The sequence below is a fragment of the Halichoerus grypus genome, chromosome 9 (genome assembly GCF_964656455.1).
Source record: "Halichoerus grypus chromosome 9, mHalGry1.hap1.1, whole genome shotgun sequence".
In the NCBI taxonomy this organism is placed as follows: domain Eukaryota; kingdom Metazoa; phylum Chordata; class Mammalia; order Carnivora; family Phocidae; genus Halichoerus; species Halichoerus grypus.
The window spans coordinates 21,365,056-21,386,104 of NC_135720.1; the positions used below are offsets into that span (position 1 = coordinate 21,365,056).

Sequence of the window (21,049 nt, forward strand, 5' to 3'; positions counted from 1 at the left end):
TCTTTACTCCCTGCTCCCCTCTTTCCGACCTCATATTTTGTTTTCCAACTTTATTAGAGACAAATTTTGTTTTATGGAGCACTGTGGCAATGTCACTTCACTGTGAGAAGCATTTTACATGTGTTATCTCATTTCATTCATTTTATCTAATTTCCCCCATTCCTGTTTTAGTTCTTCATTCTTCAAGTGTTCAGCCTCTATCTTGTTTCCCTTACATCGCCTTTATATTTCCATTAAAAATATTCTTGCTTTTTCATCCTTTTGAATTTTTGCTTATTCCCAGTTTAGTTGAGGGTTTTTTAAATCTATGTTCGTGTTTTTATTTTATTTTACGTGTGGTAGCTTTTAATTTTTATCTTATAATTAAATGTGATCGTTGGATCTTGTGACAGCTTGTTTTCACTACATTTGTAGTTTAACCCTTATATTTTAATTTCTACATTTTAGTTTTTCTTAATTTTCTCCCTTCCTTGTGATATTTTATTTTAAATTGTTCATTTGTCCTTAGGGATATTTATTTTACTTTGTGTTTTTGGCTAGTAAGAAATATGGCCTCGGGAAGAGGCAGTGAGGAAAGAAAGAACACATCCTCGGTCTCCATGGGCTTCACACCGAGGAGAGGGACAGTCTAACAAAAGGCAGGGTCTTTCTGCAGCCACTCAGAATGGGGGCTCAGACTAAACTGGTTGGATTTTATTTTAATTTTTAAAAAATTTTATTTATTTATTTGAGAGAGGGCGCACCCATAGGCACAAAAGCAGGGGGAACAGGAGGGAAGAGGAGAGAGAGGGGGAGGGAAACAAGCAGACTCCCCACTGAGTCGGGAGCTGGACAGCGGGCTCCATCCCAGGATCCTGAGATTATGACCTGAGCCAAAGTCAGACGCTTAACTCACTGAGCCCCCCAGGGACCCCTAAACTGGTTAGATATTAAAGGGCAGGGTCAGCTTAGAAAATGTCAAACATGGGGACATCCAGATTATATATATCAGATATATGTTGGGTGACCATATAATTTGTCATCCAAACACAGACACTTGTGAAAATGAGAAAAGGAGCCATTAAACATGATGCAGGGATACCAGGCCTGGAGAAGCTGTCCTGGGTAGCTTACCTATGTAAAAGAAATATGTGTGAAAGTTTAAACCCAAATGAATTAGTATCGGATCTGCACCTGGTAGACATTCATTTTTTTAAAGATTTATTTATTTATTTGAAAGCGAGAGAGAGCATGAGAGTGAGTCTGGGGGCAGGGCGGAGGGAGAGAATCTCAGGCAGGCCCCCCACTGAGCAGGGAGTCCCACTGGGGCTTGATCCCTGGACCCATGAGATCGCAACCTGAGCCGAAACCAAGAGTCAGACGCTTAACCGACTGAGCCACCCAGGTGCCCATAGACATTTATTGAATGATCAACTACATTAACATGAAGGATTATATCAATTTAAATGTAAATCAAAATACAATTCCTGATCCGTGAAACACTTTCATGCTAGGTCAATTAAGAAAGTCCAGACAGGAAATTGTAGCAGCCTTCACACCGCACCTCAAGTACCTGGTATGCGTTTCGGATTATGCTAACCACGAAATAGTCCACAAATATTAATCTCTCTCTCTCTTTTTAGTATCAGCAACAATTTAAATTTCATTTCATTAGGCTGTGGACAGTGAAGGTGATTCTGATCTTTTGCCTCTAGATCTGGGAAGGTAATGATTCCATTAAGTGAAGGAGGTCCATAGAGGAAGGACAAAATGCTGAGTCTCAGGAACCTGTGGGGCATTCGAGAAGGGAGGGCAAGCAGACAATAGGGTATTAAAATCTGGAGCTCAGGGGGCAGATCCAGGCAAAAGATAAAGATTATTGAGTGAATGGCTTAGGCAAATGCCACAGCGTCACCCAGGGCAGGCGGGAATTGCAGGCAGAGGGGTGGCCCCATCCTGATGCCCGTGTCCTCTTGCATCATCCCATGGTATACTTTGCAGGACCCAGCTGGATGGATACATTGTGAGCTGAGCCCTACTGCTCAAAACAATGCTTTTCAAAGGTAAGAGTAAGAGCAGTGTTGCAAGCAGACGGAAAAGAGTCTAGCTTGGGTGTCAGGGAGGTTGCCTACTCACGCTGACAGCGCTGCGGGCCCTCAGTGAAGCTGAGACTCTTAGGCACACTGAAGGGAGCTGCTGGAGCCGTCGGTGGTCAGTCTTCTCTCCACAAAGGCTTAGAAATTACCACCATGAGAGGGCAAAGCCTGGGGACGGATGAGATGGCCCACAAAGGGTGTACAGAGAAGAGAGAGTCAAGGGCAGAAGTCTGGGCCGTTTCTCATGTCAGCGTGTGGGCTAACCCATTTGACCCAATATCCTGAAACAGACATGAGGCAACTGTGTTTTTGTGCTCCCGAGCACTGGGGAGCACCAATTGCCCTCCTCCCCCTTTTTCTTAGTGGCCTTAACCACATGCGATGATTTACTAAGGCTGAGTGGTGTGCACACGCTGCAATGGAGAAGGAAGGGCACGGGGCGTGTGGCCTTTGGCCGATTATTGCCTCTTTCTCCTGTCGAATAAATCAAAGGAGTTGGTAATAGAAATCTAAATGCGTGAATTTTCCCTTTTGTTTTTGCAATATAGTTTAAGGAGGTAATTGAGTTGTTCAGTTTTGTGTGAGGTACCTTTAATTACATGAGTTTTCATTTCAGGGAGAAACTTCAAGTACCAACTTTGTTTTTAAGACTGAAAATATGTATTTTAAATTTTCTTCTGAGTAAAAAAGCAGACCAAGCAAAGAAACAATAAACTAAATGGCTTTAATAGTATCCTTCTCCCTCGGTTTTATTTTTTGTTAAAGAACAATGCAATAGTAGGATGAAGAGAGGGTTGGCAATTATATTCTATCAAACTGTAAGAACAGGCAGACATTTTTCATCTTTTTACAAAAAAAGTAACAGGAAGAGAAATTAATATGCAAATGAATATAAAGGCATTGGATTATCATAAATCTACAAAGACCTTTAGGTGTTAGGAGAAATTTCCAAAATTTTCATTCCACTTACCACATTGAATTTAAGCCCAAACAAATTTTTTAGAGAATACAATACACAGTTTTACCAAGCTGTGCTCACAAGGCCTACGGAGAAAAAAAAGAAAGCTTACCAACCTCTAGTGGTTGACTCACAATTTCTCTTTGTTAGTACATTGATGAAAATTAATTGGGTTAGATCACAGGAAAATCTACTTTGTGTATTTTCAGCTTCCCTTTCTAATTTTTGGTCCACTTTTGACAGACCCCCCAATTCCACTCTGCACTTCTGGTTGCCTGGGGTTCTCTTGCTTTCTGACCCACCTTTTATCTTAGGAAGAAGTCATCCTTTCTCCCTTTCTTTTTATTTTAAATCTAAAATTCATTCCTGCTACTAGATTATTCCTTACAAAAATATTTCCTATAAGCCTCTTGTCTCTTATCAAGAAGGAAAGGGTTGCTCATCACCATGTTCACATCCTCCAGTGTGTTCTTCTGTAGCACTGAGACTCTTAGCGGCATGAAGAGCGCAACTTTTGCTAATGAAGATTTTTGGAAATGAGAACTTGTTGCAGAGTTACTTCAAATATCGATAATGGTCAATGCGGGGTGCCAAACACAAGAAGCTCCCCTAGGGATGAGTTACAACATTAAAAGAGCAGGCACTCTCTTCCCTTTCCCGGACAGTTTTACTTTCTCCTGGGGAAGTGCATGTTTTAACATCTTGCCACTTAGGAACATTTCTTGTTTGACAGGTTTCTTGGATTACAAAATAGGGATGGAGATTATGAAGAGAAACCGTGTTCCCTCATCTCTGCCCTTTTAAGGGTGCATTAGACCAGAGTAAACCACAGGGCAGGACAAAAGAATGAACTAGTTAAGCATTCCTCGCTGCAAGTGAAATTCCTGTCTGTGTCACATGGAGGCTAAATCATTTCTTTTTATCGAGGGGTGACATTCCTTGTATATCCTCTCTACCCTTGGAGATTGCTGTCGTGATTTGGTCCCAAGCTGTGGTTTGAAAGAGCTGAAGCACCAGCTGCTGTTAGCTGGAAGGCGCCTCAGGCCCCGCAACAGTAGATCTGCCAGGCCCACTGCAGCCTTGCAGCCCAGCTGAGCTCCAGATAAAAGGAAGGGCAGTTTAGGATCATTGCAGTGTCTCCTTGGTCTTCAGCTCCTGCAGGGAAAGGAGGGGTCTTGCAGTTATTTTTCTCAGAGTACATGTGCAGCTGAACATTTTTGTACTGAATAAGCATTATATAGATCTCTAAGGAGTCTGTATGTATAGGTCTCCTGAAAGACTTAGGAGAATGGGCTGAGGCATGGCAGGGCATTCTCATCTATTCAGAGACCTCAGTGACTGAGGACAGTTCAGGACTGACGTCCAAAGCCATCAGCCTAAACATCCTTTTCTGCCCAGGAGCCAAGAACAAGGTATTTTGCGTAAATTACCCTGCTAGATGCAACAGTAGAGAGGAATGTGTGTAGCTGAAACTCAAGCCAATACATTGTGTCCCCCAATTTAAAAAATAATCTTTGTTTTATATGGCTGAAAGAATAAAAAGAAAGTCCTTCCAGATGAGAACATTGTTTTACAAGTTTCTTTGCATCCAACCAGAGTCTGTACCTTTAAGGCTCTGCCTGGAACCATTCCTTCCGGGCCATGATTTGCCCCCCAGTTCTGCTGGCTTCCCTCGTGACTCAGACCTTCATTCTCTCTCTGCACAGCCCTTTCAGACTGACCATTCTCTTGGATGAGTGCCTTCCTCCCATGCAGTTTTTTCCAAATCCACCTCCCGCCCCTCACCAAGTCCTACCCCTACTCCCAGGACACTCCCTCCCACCCCCGTGGGCCCAGCACCCCGCACAGACCCTCCACTGGGCAGGGACTAGATATTGGGCTTTATGCTATAAAATAAACACATTTTTTACTTAAAAATTTTTTTAAAGATTTATTTATTTATTTGAGAGAGAGAGAGTGCGTGCGAATGTGAGCAGGGGGAGGGGTAGAAGGAGAGAGAGAGAGAAAATCCTCAGGCAGACTCCCTGCTGAGTGTGGAACCTGACTCAGGGCTCGATCCCAGGACCCTGAGATCATGACCTGAGCGGAAACCAAGAGTCTGCGGCTCAACGGACTGAGCCACTCAGGCGCCCCAACACAGTTTTTTTTTTTAAAGATTTTACTTATTTATCGGAGAGAGAATGAGAGACAGAGAGCGTGAGAGGGAGGAGGGTCAGAGGGAGAAGCAGACTCCCTGCTCAGCAGGAAGCACCATGCGGGACTCGATCCCGGGACTCCAGGATCATGACCTGAGCGAAGGGAGTCGCTTAACCAACTGAGCCACCCAGGTGCCCATTGCCAACACATTTTTTTAAAGGCACACAAAAAGTCGGTCATAACAGAAAGCAAATTCTGAATATTTCTATTTCTGCATTCAGACCACAAACGTTTGAGTACTATGAAGCCAGAGATACTATGCAGAATGCTGAGATCAGAAACCACATAAGATGATATTGTCTGCCCTTAAAAATCAAAAAGCAGCCCCGCAGAGGAAGCACAGGTGCTTGGCGACGAGAAGGGCCGCGCTGGCCAGAAGAACGCACCGCACTGGCTGCCCCGGCGCTGAGGGGTGGCCGCTGAAATCCCTCCGTCTCCAGCGAGCCCCTCTCCGCCCTCCGTCACTGAGCGCGGCAGGGACACTAAGGCAGCTGTGATGTTCTCCCGGCGTCTCTCTAACACGTTGCCCCGAATGGAAGTTTGGCATGTTGAATCCCCTGCTGGAGTCGGCTTCTCAGAGCCGCCGGACTAACGCCGGGGAGAAAGGCTGGGCCGAGACCCGGGCAGAGAAGAGCGCACAGGACCCGCCAGAGCTGGGGAAGGGGGTGCGGTCACGAACAGGGGCGGCGGCGGCTGCAGAAGCAGGTGGGGCCTGCATCCTTATCCCAACAGCAAGGGGCCACCATCAGAGCTCTAAGCAGACTGAGGACATGAACCGATGAACGAAGAAACCCACGGTGGTCGACATACACACTGGAGTCTTATTCAGCCATAAAAAGGAAAGAAATCTGACGCAGGCGAGAACATGGATGAACCTTGAGGACGTCAGGCTAAGTGAAATCATCCAGTCACAGAAAGACAAATACTGTAGGATTCCACTTACATGAGGTGCATAGAGTAGTCACAACTCAGAGACAGAAAGTAGACCCGTCGTTGCCAGGGGCTGAGGGGAGGGGAAATGGGGAGGTGTTGTTTAACGGGTACAGAATTTCGGTTTTGCAAGATGAGAAGGTTCTGGAGATTAAGGGCACAACAACATAAGTGTACTTTGCACTGCTGAACCATATACTTTAAAACGGCTAAAATGGTAAATTTTAGGTTATATATACACTTTACCACAATTTAAAATATTCCAACATAGTAGAGTAATAACCAAAAAAAAAAAAAAAGGAAAGGAAAAAAAAGAAAACAAAGAAAAAGTACTATGGCTGTAGTATAGAGATTGAATTAAAAAGGCAAGACGAGAAGCCAGAGACCAGTTAGAAGCTGCTGAAGTGACCGAGGCAGGAGGGGACGACTGTCTGACCTGGGCAAAGGGCTGTGTGTGAAGAGAAGTGCGTGAATTCCCGGGGAGGCAAAGTGGGAGAGAGAAGGGGCTGCAGCAAGGGCGCTGGTTTGCTCAGTGGGGTAGAAAGTGATTGATGACGCCTGCAGGATACGAAGAGCAGGAGGAGGTGGGGAGGGGGGGAGATGGCAGGGTCCGTACGCAGCATTAGCATTAGAAGCTCCGGTGGGGGGCCTGGGTGGCTTAGTCGTTGGGCCACTGTCTTGGGCTCAGGTCATGATCCTGGGGTCCTGGGATCAAGCCCCGCATCGGGCTCCCTGCTCCACGGGAAGCCTGCTTCTCCCTCTCCCACTCCCCCTGCTTGTGTTCCCTCTCTCGCTGTGTCTCTCTCTGTCAAATAAATAAATAAAATCTTTAAAAAAAAAAAAAGAAGAAGAAGAAACTCCGGTGGGACATCTAATTGCAAATGTTTGCTAGGTGGTTGGACATACAGACTCAGGTCACAGCTGGAAAGTCAGGGCTGGAGGTACAGATCTGGAAACGACTAGTGTTTAGAAAGGTGGTATTTGAAACCCTCAGAGTGAAAGAAATAGCTCAGGGAAGTTGGCCATGGATGCAGGCTCTGTAGTGAAGGCTGGGAAGAGGGAGGGACACCTGTAAAGGAGACTAAGAAGTGGGAGCCAAAGGTAGGAGAAAGAAATGCGGAGCCAGAAGGCCAAGGGAAGAGCTGGTTTCACTAATGTTACAGAGATCAGTCAAGGAAAATGCATATTCTCGTCATGCAGTTTATGCTTCTAGATTGACGTCTATGTGAACATGCAGAGAGCAGCTTAGTAATATGAGCGTAAGAAATAGACACTCGCAAATACACAATTTTGTCAAGTATTAGAGGACTGCATTCTCAGTTCCCACCTCTTTGAAAAAATGACATGGTAATATTACTTCACAGGATTATCATGAAAAAAATTGAGATCAAAGCACCCTGTAAACTGAAAGGTGTTCTACCAATGGGTATTATTACGTCTGTTGTGGGATGGGATGACTTTTGAGCGAAGTGGGGTCACATTCAGGGTAGCGCCAGCGGTGTACGTAAGAAAGGTCAGGGGGACAAAAAACAGCCAGGAAGACTTGCAGACGGATAGCAGTCAGGTTGCAGAGTCCAGGGCAAGCAGTTGAACAGAAACTAGACCATCAGGAATACGTGAATAGTGAAGAGTTAGGCAAGGTGTCAAATCCACAGTGAACAAAACAAGGAAACAGGGGGGATGAGTGTAGAACAGCTATGAGGTACCATCTGTCTCCAAGAACACTTAGAAAACAAGTACTACTCAGCCTCAGCCAGTGAGCTTTGATAGATGTGGGTATTTCCTCATTCCTTCTTCTTTCCCTACCTTGTTCCATAATAGATTTGTGGTGGCTCAGAGCAATCCCCAAGTGTGAATACAGGATCTGCAGGAGGTATCAGGGAAAGGGGGCACATAACTGGAGAGCACACTGATGGGGCAGTGCAAAGATCCTGACACAGAAATTTAGAAACACATGCATTACATGTATGTTCCTGTTAAATGGCTCAGAGTGCTTTCTGTTTGGGACAGCAAACCTAAGCACATGCACATAGCTGGGCCAACCTGAAAACAGAGAGATAAGGAGATATATATATATACATATAGTTTTCATGCTCTGTTATTTGTATCCACTACAGAATATTATGGGATACCTGGATACAGAGAGAAGGATATGTCTAAAAAGTTGCCTATAGGGAGGGTATGTGTTCTGGTAAGCACTGTGAATTGTGCAAGACTGTTGAATCTCAGATCTGTACCTCTGAAACAAATAATGCAATATGTGTTAAGAAAGAAAAGAAGAAGAAGAAGAATGTAGCAGGAGGGGAAGAATGAAGGGGAGGAAATCGGAGGGGGAGAAGAACCATGAGAGACGATGGACTCTGAAAAACAAACTGAGGGTTCTAGAGGGGAGGGGGGTGGGAGGATGGGTTAGCCTGGTGATGGGTATTGAGGAGGGCACATTCTGCATGGAGCACTGGGTGTTATGCACAATGAATCATGGAACACTATATCTAAAACTAATGATGTAATGTATGGGGATTAACATAACAATAAAAAAATTAAAAAAAAAAAGTTGCCTATAAGACCTTGCAAATGTAGAGATACAGATCAGGAAAAAATGGAAGAGGTTCAAGAGTAGCTTAAAGATGCTTATAATTAAAAAGGGGCATTAAAATACTTTCAAAATAAATATCAAGAATTAGAGGGGCACCTGGGTGGCTCAGTTGGTTAAGTGTCTGACTTTTGATCTGGGCTCAGGTCTCGATCTCATGGTCATGAGTTCGAGCCCCGCATCCACGCCCAGCATGGAGCTTACTTAAAAAAAAAAAAAAAAAAAGAATTAGAAAATGATAGTGCTGGGGAGTTGTTTCTCACTCCTCAGTTTTTAGGATATCACTGGTTTAAAAGCATCCTATGTGGTCTCACCTAGATCATCAGGTCAGAAAGCCTTCTTTCTTACCAATATATACATAATCTTCACAACAGAAGTTTCCGGTGTATAAGGCCATCTCATCTTTCCTTTATAGCACATGGTAATAAAGATGCCCAATATTTAAATGATGGTGAGGTTGCATGCTAGATCCTATTCATTTTCCGTTTCTAATAGCCCCATTTTATTAATTGCAAGGATTTTCAATTCTTTTTTTTTTTAATTTTTTTATTGTTATGTTAATCCCCATACATTACATCATTGGTTTTAGATATAGTGTTCCATGATTCATTGTTTGTGCATAACACCCAGTGCTCCATGCAGAACGTGCCCTCCTCAATACCCATCACCAGGCTAACCCATCCTCCCACCCCCCTCCCCTCTAGAACCCTCAGTTTGTTTTTCAGAGTCCATCGTCTCTCATGGTTCTTCTCCCCCTCCGATTTCCCCCCCTTCATTCTTCCCCTCCTGCTACATTCTTCTTCTTTTTTTCTTTCTTAACATATATTGCATTATTTGTTTCAGAGGTACAGATCTGAGATTCAACAGTCTTGCACAATTCAGGATTTTCAATTCTTGCTATCAAAAGCAAGTCAACTGTTACTTCGACGCCAATGGATGTTTCAAGCTATTGTCCAGATTACAAATGAGTGAACTGCATGCTGCATTAGAGATACCATGCATATTTCGAAGAGAGGAGTGGAAATTTATCTGATGATGGAAGATAGAATGGTGGGATTTATACATAAAATCCAAGATGACAGTTACCTTATTTTATTATTTTTAAGCTGTACACAATCTTCCGCAGGTTCCTGTCAAGATAGGAATTTTACATCGTAGAGCCTGAAAAATACGTGCATATGACATTCAACTATAAAGCATTGGGGCTATTTTTAAATCAATAGGAAGCACAAGAAGAAACGCTGTTTTCTTTCAAAGTCATTATCCTGAAAGGCCATAAACTCACTCCCGTGATGTCACAGTTCAAATCCTTTTGAATTATTGATCTGCTTTTAAAAAATTCGAACTCATGTCATCCTGGATACTGATAAATTGTCGGTGAGCATCTCTCTTATATCTGATCTTTCTGGAGTCACCGCCTATAATCTGTGGCCGTGACTGTAAGGTTTGGCGTTTGGCTAGTTAGAAGGAGTCACTGCATATATGAAAATAGCTTTAGAAATAGATTTCCACCTTCTGCCCCTGAAGGATCTATTGTTCTTTGTGATTGGGTCTTTCATTTTGTACATTAAATGATGTTAGTGTATGAAATTAGTAGCTTTGCCACAAAGTTTTCCTCTTCTTGCGCAAGGTCAACTTTCAGAGTTTGCCAAGAGAGCATTGTGGGATTGGGTAAAACCAACCTCTATCACACCTCTTGGGGGCACCGGAGTAGCCTTTCCAGAGGAAAACGCCAGCATCTCACACACTGTTTGGCACGGCACTCAGAGCCAGGAAGGGCTTCAGGGGAACAGGGCAGGATGTGGGAAAAGCCAACTGTTCTCTTTAGTCTGTTGTGACCTGGCCTCCACAACTTAACACTTTCTGGGATTTTCTGACTCACAGCTTGGGAAGATCAGGGGAATATACTTGCCAAATTGAACAGAGCACCTGCTTCCTGCTTAACTGTTCATTTTGAGCAGAAAATCTAATACTTTTCCAGAACATGTTTGGATATAAGAAGGAATAGAAATGCCATTGTGAAAATGGTTTTTTTTGTGTGTGTGTGTGTGTGTGGTAGGAAAAAAAAGCCCTAATATTCAAAGAAGATGGGTCTTGGTTTCTTTATTCCATTTTATTAAAGACTATCAACAGAAAAATAAACATTTCTTTTTCCTCAGAAGTTAATAACTATTAATTTACTAAATTAGTAACAGCTCTCTCAGTCTACCAGAAAGCTATAACAATAATGAACATAGATAGCCTTTACTTCTTTTTTTTAAATTTTTTTAATTGTTATGTTAATCACCATACATTACATCATTAGTTTTAGATGTAGTGTTCCATGATTCATTGTTTGTGCATAACACCCAGTGCTCCATGCAGAACGTGCCCTCTTTAATACCCATCACCAGGCTAACCCATCCTCCCACCCCCCTCCCCTCTAGAACCCTCAGTTTGTTTTTCAGAGTCCATGATCTCTCATGGTTTGTCTCCCCCTCCGATTTCCCCCCCTTCATTCTTCCCCTCCTGCTATCTTCTTCTTTTTTTTTTCAAACATATATTGCATTATTTGTTTCAGAGGTACAGATCTGTGATTCAACAGTCTTGCAAAATTCACAGTGCTCACCCGAGCACATACCCTCCCCAGTGTCTATCACCCAGCCACCCCATCCCTCCCACCCCACCCCCCACTCCAGCAACCCTCAGTTTGTTTCCTGAGATTAAGAATTCCTCATATCAGTGAGGTCATTATGATACATGTCTTTCTCTGTTTGACTTATTTCGCTCAGCATAATACCCTCCAGTTCCATCCACGTCGTTGCAAATGGCAAGATCTCATTCCTTTTGATGGCTGCATAATATTCCACTGTATATATATATACCACATCTTCTTTATCCATTCATCTGTAGATAGACATCTTGGCTCTTTCCACAGTTTGGCTATTGTGGACATTGCTGATAGCCTTTACTTCTTACAACTCGATGAAGTAGGCCTTATTATGTCCATTTTACAGATGAGGAAACTGAGGCACAAACAGGTTAAGTAATGTGCCCAAATCATACATTTAGTATGTGGCAGAGTTAGGATTGAAACCAAGAGAGTGAGGTCATGAATCAGTGCTCTTAACTACTATGCGAACACTCAGAAAGTTACTAAAAAGCAGGAAGAAAAATTCTTACCTTGTCATAGGCAACAGTTCACTAATCACTTAGTAAATGAAAGTGCAGTTTTTACCTCTAATGTGAAATGTGGGTAATTAAAGAATACAGAGCCTGCAAACTCATTTACTTTTATGACTGGTTCTAGGCAAAGAAAATGATTTATGGGTTTAAAGAAGTCGAATTCATGAACCATTCTCTCTCAGGGAAACCAGCTGGTGGTCTATATTCACAATATCACTTCTCCTCAATGGAAGACATAGCAATGGAGCTGTGTGAAGACGTTTTTTGTTTGTTTTTGTTTTTGTTTTTGCTTTGTTTTGTTTTTATGGAAAGGGAATTCGGTTAAAAGTGAAACATATCCGTGAGGTTAACTGAGAAAGAAATCAGGAGAAATCTGAGAGGAGCCCAGTGGAACTTGGTTTCCACAATTCTCATATTTAACCATGAAATTAAAATTAGGTGCAGGGCTAGATCTTCATGGGCATAAGGAGGTTCGTCAGTGAGTTCCAAAGAGTTCACATGCTCTTCTTTCTACTCCTTTCTAAAATCTGTCTGCAAGACCCAAGAATTTTGACTGCTGAGTAAACTTGCTCATTTAGTAAATAACGAGTAAAAAAAGTTAAGAGTTGACTCAGAAGAAAGACAGGAAGTATGGTAAACGTGGGTGAGAGCATTACAAAGTTTGCAAACAAAACCAAATCTCTAAAACATGATGATTTGCTCAACTATTATAAGTAACTTGGGAGAGAAAGCAGGACACCCACAAGGGAATTTTTTCATCTTTTCCCCTTCTAGTCAGAGTTCCATCCAGATGTTGCAGCCTCATGCAGCTAGTAGAATAATTTTTAAGAATAACAATTGAAAAAGCAAACTAAGATTTAAATGGCCAAGATAAAAATACACAAAGGGGATGTTACAGTGTAATGTTTATTAAGCTAAATTTTATTTTAAATTACTCCATTTCAGTACATGAAAGGAATGGTCCACAGTAAAACAAAAGTAGTATTTCCAAGAATGTTATTTTATTATCTCCAGTTCTGTATGCATTTTCGCCTTTGACATCTGTCTCTACCACCACGACCAACACAGAATGGTTCAAAATAGAATTGTGACTATGGACATGGGAATGAGATAAACTCAAAACAAGCAAACCAACACCAATGACCAGTGAAAGTGTTGCTCTTGATATTTATAGACCATATTTACAAAAGTCAAGTTAAACCAACTGGTCATTATGTACATGTGTTAATATTAGTACTTTATATTTACGGATTTGTGTGCATTTGTATTATCAAGTAAAAAGATAAATTTTAAATTATTTATGAAAAATATATAAAATATGACTGATAACATACTTCAATTTGAGTACGTGTTCAAAACTCAGTGCTTAAAAATATTTGGAAAAAAATCCAACAGATATTCTGATGGCAGATATTAAAAGCGAAAGAGATGAGGAAATAATGAGTGTTAAGCGTGATTTTAATAAGTAGGGGAGGTGGGCAGAAAGAAGGTGCACACCTGGGCAGGAATCACACAGGACAAGGCAGATGAAGACTCAGAAATGAAAGATGTACAGTTTTTCTCAAGATCCATGTCATGTGAAATTGAACAGAACCAAGGCACTTTCAGGAAAAGGTAAAGGAATTTAAGTTGTGATAATGAGTTCATACCATCAGCCAGTGCAGAACCGACTTCCGTCTAGAGAGTCGTTAGGAAGCACGCCCTGGACAATTACTGCACAGTCAGCTACGACGTCAAGTTCTTTGTTGGGCTTCCGTTAAGAGGGAAAGGGTGCCACGTGCCATATAATGCCCTCCCACAACTGCCCTGGCGATCTGTCCTTACCGGAGAAGCACGGGGCGGCATGAGCCCCCTTCCCAAACACAAGCGGGGTGGGAATTCTCGCACCTGAAAATTCTTCTTTCTCTAAGAAGCCCCTAGGACTTGGGGCAACTCAGCCCTGCGCCGCGGCCCCCCAGATCTTCCCCGGGGTGTTTCGCGGCCGGGGCCGACCTGCTAGTTGAGGCAGGGGCAGCAGCAGCAGCAGAGGGTCCGGCAGGGGTTCTTCTTCTCGTACTGCACCGCCTTGCGCACCTGCGCCTTGGCCTGGCCGGTGTAGTCGAGGGTCCTCTCCACGTTGAGCTCGATGACGTTCAAGGTGTCGGCCTGCTCCTCCACCAGCACCGCCATCTGCAGGAAGAGCTCGTGCACGTCGCGGATGCGGCTCTCCAGCCGCAGCAGCTCGCGGTGGCGGCTCTCGATCTCGTTGAGGGCCGCCCGCGCGCCCTTCACGTCGGCTAGCAAGTTCTCAGAGAACACGTCCCACTTGCCCTGCTCGAACATGTCCTCGATCTGCTCGCCCGACACGTCCTTGCCCATGATCTCCAGCTGGCGCTGGATGCGGATCTTGCAGTTGTGGCGCTGCTTCATCTCGGCCTGGTTGTACTGGTGCATGGCGCTCTGGAAGGTGCGGGTGAGCGCGCTGTAGTGCGCGCGCCAGATGCGCGCCACCGCCGAGTGGGGGCCGTGCCGGGCCTCCGCCTCCTCGCTCAGCGCCTCCATGGCGCGCAGCTTGCGGTGGATGTTCTCGCCCCGGGCCTTGATGTCCTTGGCAATCGAGTTGGTGTCGCGCTTGATGCTGCTGAGGCGCCGCATGGACGTGAGGAAGCGGGCGTTCTGCTTCCCCAGCCGCTTCACGTCGGTCATCAGCTGCTGGTTTTCATTCTGAAGGTCCTGGATGTCTCGGTACAAGGACTGCAGGATGTGATCCGTCTCGAACACGATGTCCTCGTTGGGCGAGTCCAAGTCATCGTCCCCGTCTGGGAACTGCTGGTCATAGCTCTTGGTTAACTCCACAAGTTCGGCTAGCCGGTCCTTCATCTTGCCTGCAAGTACAGACTGGGGTTAAACTCCTGCAGCGAGTCAAATACTTGCATTGAGAACACTGACGCCCAAAATAAAGAAACTTCTGCACAGCGCTCCCAGTTCTTTATTCCCGGGTGTAGGCAACAAATACACTAAAGGAGCTAAATATTCTAGGACATTTGGCTCACAAGGAAAGGACTACCGTGACCGAGAGGCGTGAACACAGCCGTACTTCATAGCCCGTAAGGCCTCTGCAGCTCGGAACTCAATCAGCAATTTAAAATTTCAGAATGCCTCAAAAAATTAAAAATAGAGCTACCCTATGTCCCAGCAATTGCACTCTTGGGTATTCACCCCAAAGACACAGATGTAGTGAAAAGAAGGGCCATATGCACCCCAGTGTTTATAGCAGCAATGTCCACAATAGCCAAACTGTGGAAAGAGCTGAGATGCCCTTCAACAGATGAATGGATAAAGAAGATGTGGTCCATATATACAATGGAATATTACTCAGCCATCAGAAAGGATGAATACCCAACTTTTACATCAACATGGATGGGACTGGAGGAGATTATGCTAAGTGAAATAAGTCAAGCAGAGAAAGTCAATTATCATATGGTTTCACTTATTTGTGGAACATAAGGAATAGCATGGAGGACATTAGGAGAAGGAAAGGAAAAATGAAGGGGGGGAATCAGAGGGGGAGACGAACCATGAGAGACTATGGACTCTGGGAAACAAACTGAGGGTTTTAGAGGGGAGGGGGTGGGGGGATGGGTTAGCCTGGTGATGGGTATTAAAAGAGAGCACGTATTGCATGGAGCACTGGGTGTTATACGAAAACAATGAATCGTGGATCACTACATCAAAAACTAATGATGTATTGTATGCTGACTAACATAACAAAATAAAATAAAATTTAAAAAAATAAAATTTCAGATTGCATTAGGAACCAATCACTTTTTCTTGCTTTATGTTTTCCAAAAATCGCAAATCAAAACAGGCACAGAAAAAGGAAAAAGAAAATATTTGGAAGGCTAAAGATTTTTAAATAAGGACAATCAATGTACTTCCAAGGCTGGAGGGCCAGCTCTAAGTGCTGTTTTTTGTCTATTTCAGCAAATGCTGAGCATGCCTGGTCCCAAGCAACCTATCAGTTCTTAAAACAGTTACCATATAAATCATGGTTTAAAATGTTTTCTCTTAAAAATGTTATAAAAGTAAAACATGCTTGAAGTAAGACAACAAAATAAAGACAAAAATCTAATGAGGAAGTATAAAATTTGGACGTTGACATTTCCTTGCTCCTCTGTTCATTATCACTGATACAGACTTCAGTTTGAGTGCCTGTTTGGTGGGGGTGACATCTGAAAATATATTTTGATGGAAGATATTAAAAGTGAAAGAGATAAGAAAGTGTTTAATGTGATTTTAATAAGTAGGAGAGGTGGGCAGAAAGAAGATACCCTTCTAGGCGGCAATCACATAGCATAACCAGATGAAATGTCAGAAACAAAAGATGTTCAGTTTTTCCCAAGGTCCCTAGTAGTATCTTTAACAAAACTATTTGAAAAATTTTTTACATGGAAAATTTCAATCATACATAACCCTAGTAGCAGTAATAAAGCACACTCTCATTTAACCCATTTAACCATCACATAGTAGCAATATTTGTACTTTTGTTGTTGTTGTTATGCACATGCTGGTATTTTATTCATATCTGAATGCTAAACACAGTGCTTAAACATAAAATATTCATTTAAATGTATATGAAAGCTCTCAGATGCTGCCTTACCCCAGGTTCCCAAGAAAGCAGTCTGAAACAAATTTTATGTGCCAACATATTGCTGTGATACAATCCCAGGGCCCCCAGGGTGAGGGGGAGAAGGGAAGTGAGATGGGAAAGAACAGAGACAAATACCCAGCTGGCTACAGCCTTACAAAACAACACAGCCAGTTGCTTAGTCAACTAGAAGTTTCCAGAAACACTACATGGAGTCATGGCACCTGGAACAGTCCATGAAAAGGAGAAAGAGGGAGTCATTTATTTATTGCTTCCTTCCTGTCTCCTGTCTCTTCTTGGTCAATATTCAGCCAATGGCCATTAAAACCCCTCTACTTATCCACATCCTCAGGGCAGCCACTGGGGAAACCAAGTCCTATGCCCATGACCGGGTGCTGCTGTGAAAACAGGCATGAGGGCACCTAAGCCTCTGTGGGTGCATCGGGTCACCCCCACACACTGGAGCTGATGTGGCTATCATCACAGCACACATTACAGAGGCCTTGCCAAGGTCTGGTCCTCAGGGGAGGCTGAGACAGATGGCAGTGTTAGGGGATGAGGCGACAGAGCAAACAGCTGGGTTCTTGGTTCTTCCCTGATCGGACAGCCAAGAACTAGAGGGTAGTTGAGACTGAGCGAATCAGGGAGGAGTATAAACTGGATCTGGAACAGACATACATACAGATGAACATGGATGCTACTTTTATATTGGAATTGTGCATCTGTGTACACATCCAAGTGTTATCTGCAATATTTGTACTTCTCATGACCTTTTGAAACAAGTTGGCAGCTCAAGCAGAATTTCCATGTTTTCATAAGGGTGGTTCTAATTCGTTGCTACATAGCAAGGTAAAATAATGTTCTCTGTGTCCACATTTTTTCCAGGGAAGTGAAAAACGTTCATTTTTAGTAGCATGTATAAATGTCAAAATAATGAACATGTTCCCTTGTGCACAAGATTTTGTGGCTACAAAGATTCTCTTCTGACTGTATAATTTGCAGCAAAGAAGGAAAATGTAGTAGCACTTAATGGACACTCAATCTATGAGGGATCTTGATCTCAAATTAAAAGCTTCTCTCAAGTTGAAGGAATTAATTTTATTTCACCAAAGAATGCTGACAAGTTGGATTTAGTGATAAATGGGAAATGGTGAAATATTAACCATGGCCTCTCATCTGCTATGATCATTATTTACATAAATTAAGCAGAAGTTTTATTCCAAGGTGATGATTTTTAATACCCTGCTTAAAATGCCATTTTTGCTATCTGGTGACAATGAAATGACAATGAAAAGGCAACTCATATATGAAGAAATCTAAATGCTAGAGAACATAGGAGTAGCTGATATGTATCAGGTGCTTACTGTAATACCAAGTGCTTTCTAGGCACTTGTCATGTGATACCCTCTTTAATCTTCACAGATTCCATGAAGTAAGTATTGTCATTATCAGAGCTGGTACCTGAGCATAGGGAGATTAAGGAATTTACCCATGGTTGCCAGGAAGTGAACACTTGGGCCCTAGAGCAGCCCTACTTAACCACTACATTAACTTCTTCAGCAAATAAATAAAAGTGAGTCATGAAGGACTTCACTATTAAACAAGGAAATGCAAATTTAAGCACTGTGATTTTCTTCCCCCACCAAGTTGCCAGGATTTAAAATAATAATAATAATAATAATGTTTAAAAATTGGTGAGGATTCTGGGAACTCTGAAAAATGCTGGTAGGAGAGCAAATTGATAGAATCTTTGAGGGGGAGGTTAGCAATATGCATCAAAAGCTTTTAAAATGCGTATTTGTTTTGCCCCATGTACATTTATTCTAAAAATTTGTGCAAGAGTGTGTGAAGCCCATTGCTGTAAATATTTCCATCGTCAGGTTGTTTTTACAGAAATTCAGAAATACTTTAAATGTGCAAAAATGAGGTATTGGCTGCTAAATCATTGCAGTTTAGAAGGCTATCTAATGGTAGTAAAGCATAAAAAACCATCTTAGGTAGACAAACTAGGTAAAGAGAAGAGGATGTGTAGCGCTACTACACATACATCCTGAAACAAGGACTTGAACAATATGCATCAAAATGTTAATAGTTGGTTTCTTTGAATTGTGGAATTATAAATGATTTTAATTACTTCCTTGTGCTTTTCTGTATTTTCCAAAATTTTTATGATGCCCATGTAGATTTTACAATTAAATAAAATCCCACAAAACTGTAAATATTATTTGCTTAAAGGACTAATTTCTTAAGGTCCTTCTTTAAGACATATGCATTGCAATCAGTTAACACCTTATGTGACCTGGACAAAGTACATTAGAGTTAGCTGGTTTGGAGTTGAGTTGTATCTATCTGCTTAAGTTAGTATCCAATATATTCTACGATGCAACAGGTAGATGGTACAGAGAAGGGATATATTTTGATGAACCAGGTAAGAATAGATGCCATCCTTGCTTCTTGGCCAAGACTTAGGAGGCACTACAATGGAAGGTAATGAATGGGTGGTTAAGGTAAAACACCACACACCACAACATTAGGACTCTGTTTGCTGGTCTTCCACTAGTCTTAGACAGGTCCCATGCTCTGTATTGTTCTCCTAAAGCCACAAAAAAGCTATTTGGGGGAATCATCTCATTCATATTATGAGCAGAAAAACACACTTCAATCATACAGATAATGGCCTTGGAAGAAGATGTTCAGAGATAGTCATTCCTTCTCAAGACCTGAAAACCATAAAGGCATGGATCCTAAATCAAGTGAAGGCCTAAGCTCATTTGAAGGCTCAAGTCCATAATCAGGTAAGGAGAGTGAAAGGAACAGTGTGGGGAATTAAAGATTCTCTGTGGAGGTATAGAGGAGATGGTGGCCTTTACCTTGCCTTCCTACCAACCTTGCCTGGCCCAACCCACCCCAGATTGAGTTGGTCCCACTGATCCAGAGGTCTTCTGGTTGCCAGGGAGCAAGCATTAGGAAAACTACAACAGAAAGTCAACCAAAGAGAGGAAACCATCAAAATCCTAGAGGAGAACACAGGCAGTAACTCTCTCTAACATCAGGCATAGCAACTTCTACCTTGATATGTCTCCTGAGGCAAGGGAAACAAAAGCAAAAATAAACTATTGGTACTTGATCAAAATAAAAATGCTTCTGCACAGAGAAGGAAACAATCAACTAAACTAAAAGGCAACCTATGGAATGGGAGAAGATATTTGCAAATGACATATCTGATAAAGGGTTAGTATCCAAAATACATAAAGAACTATTTTTAAAGATTTTATTTATTTGAGAGAGAGAGCATTGCAGGCAGGGGAGAGGGGCAAAGGGAAAGGGAAAAGGAGAAGCAGACTGCCCACTGAGCAGGAAGCCCGATGCAGGACTCCATGCAGGGCTCAATCCTAGGACCCTGAGATCATGACCTGAGCCAGAATCAAGAGTCAGACGCTCAACCAACTGAGCCACCCAGGTGCTCCCAGGAAACAGACTCTTAACTATAGAGAACAAAGTGAGAGTTGCTGGAGGGGAGGTGGGCTGTGGGGTGCGTTAAATGGGTGATGGATATTAAGGAGGACACGTGATGAGCAGTGGGTGTTGTATGTAAGTGATGAATCACTAAATTCTACATCTGAAACTCATATTACACTGTATGTTAACTGACTGGAATTTAAATAAAAAGTTGGGGGAAAAATTTAAAAATAAAATATAAATTTAAAAAATAGAGAAAAAAAGTCAACCATGAAGCTGCTATTTCTAAGAATGTGGCCCAAAAGGTTAAAATGTATTCCTTGCTGTAGTTATACCAAAATATAGATGCAGGCACTGAAAGAACATCAAATTAACCTACACATCCAGTAGCTTGATTCTGTACTGTGAGATCTTAAAAAGGAAACTATGATAAATGAGAAAGAAAAATTAAACAATTCTATTGACCATCCTGTCTCACTATGATAAAGAATAATGTAATACATTTTGGTAAATTGTATTTATAAAGTTGCTAAAATAAATCCTGCTTTGAGTCATGTGGAGATGAAGAATTCAACCGAAATTTGAGGACTAACTACCAGAAATCTGCTTCTGTCTTTTAATTTCCTTTTCAGGCATGCATATCATGTGTCCTGAGAACAAGGTCCCACAGGGAAGGAAGGGGAAATTGTGTAATCCTTCTTTCGTTGGGCAATTACATTTTATGTACAAAAAAAATATAGGAACAGAGAAGTGATGGTAGCTCAGTGGTTCTCAGACTTTAGGAGGCAATAGAATCCTCTGGAGAGCTGCAAACACTACAGATGCTTGGGCCCCTAGAGTTTCTGACTCAGGACTTCTAAGATGACCTTCAGGTGATTCCAGTGCACACTTAAAACTTGTGACCCATTCCGTAGATAATGATCATGACAGCTTCTGATTCATAAGCATAATGCAGTTCTGGACCACTTATAATAGTCCTCATGGCTGGGTGTTAAACTTGATGGGGAAAGATTCAGAAAGACAGAAAAAGAAAGATTCAGAAGGCA

At 42.4% G+C, this 21,049-nt stretch overlaps 1 protein-coding gene across 3 annotated transcripts in view; it reads right to left on the reverse strand.

Moving 5' to 3' along the window:
* Positions 1-12,817: 12,817 nt before the first annotated feature.
* Positions 12,818-21,049, reverse strand: part of STX11 (syntaxin 11) — a 47,472-nt gene continuing 39,240 nt past the window's right edge. For all 3 annotated transcript variants that reach the window (XM_036106726.2, XM_036106727.2, XM_036106729.2), the window contains one exon: positions 12,818-14,781. In XM_036106726.2, coding sequence (XP_035962619.1) covers positions 13,913-14,781 — 869 coding nt within the window. In that variant the 3' untranslated portion in view covers positions 12,818-13,912. The remainder of the gene's footprint in view (positions 14,782-21,049) is intronic.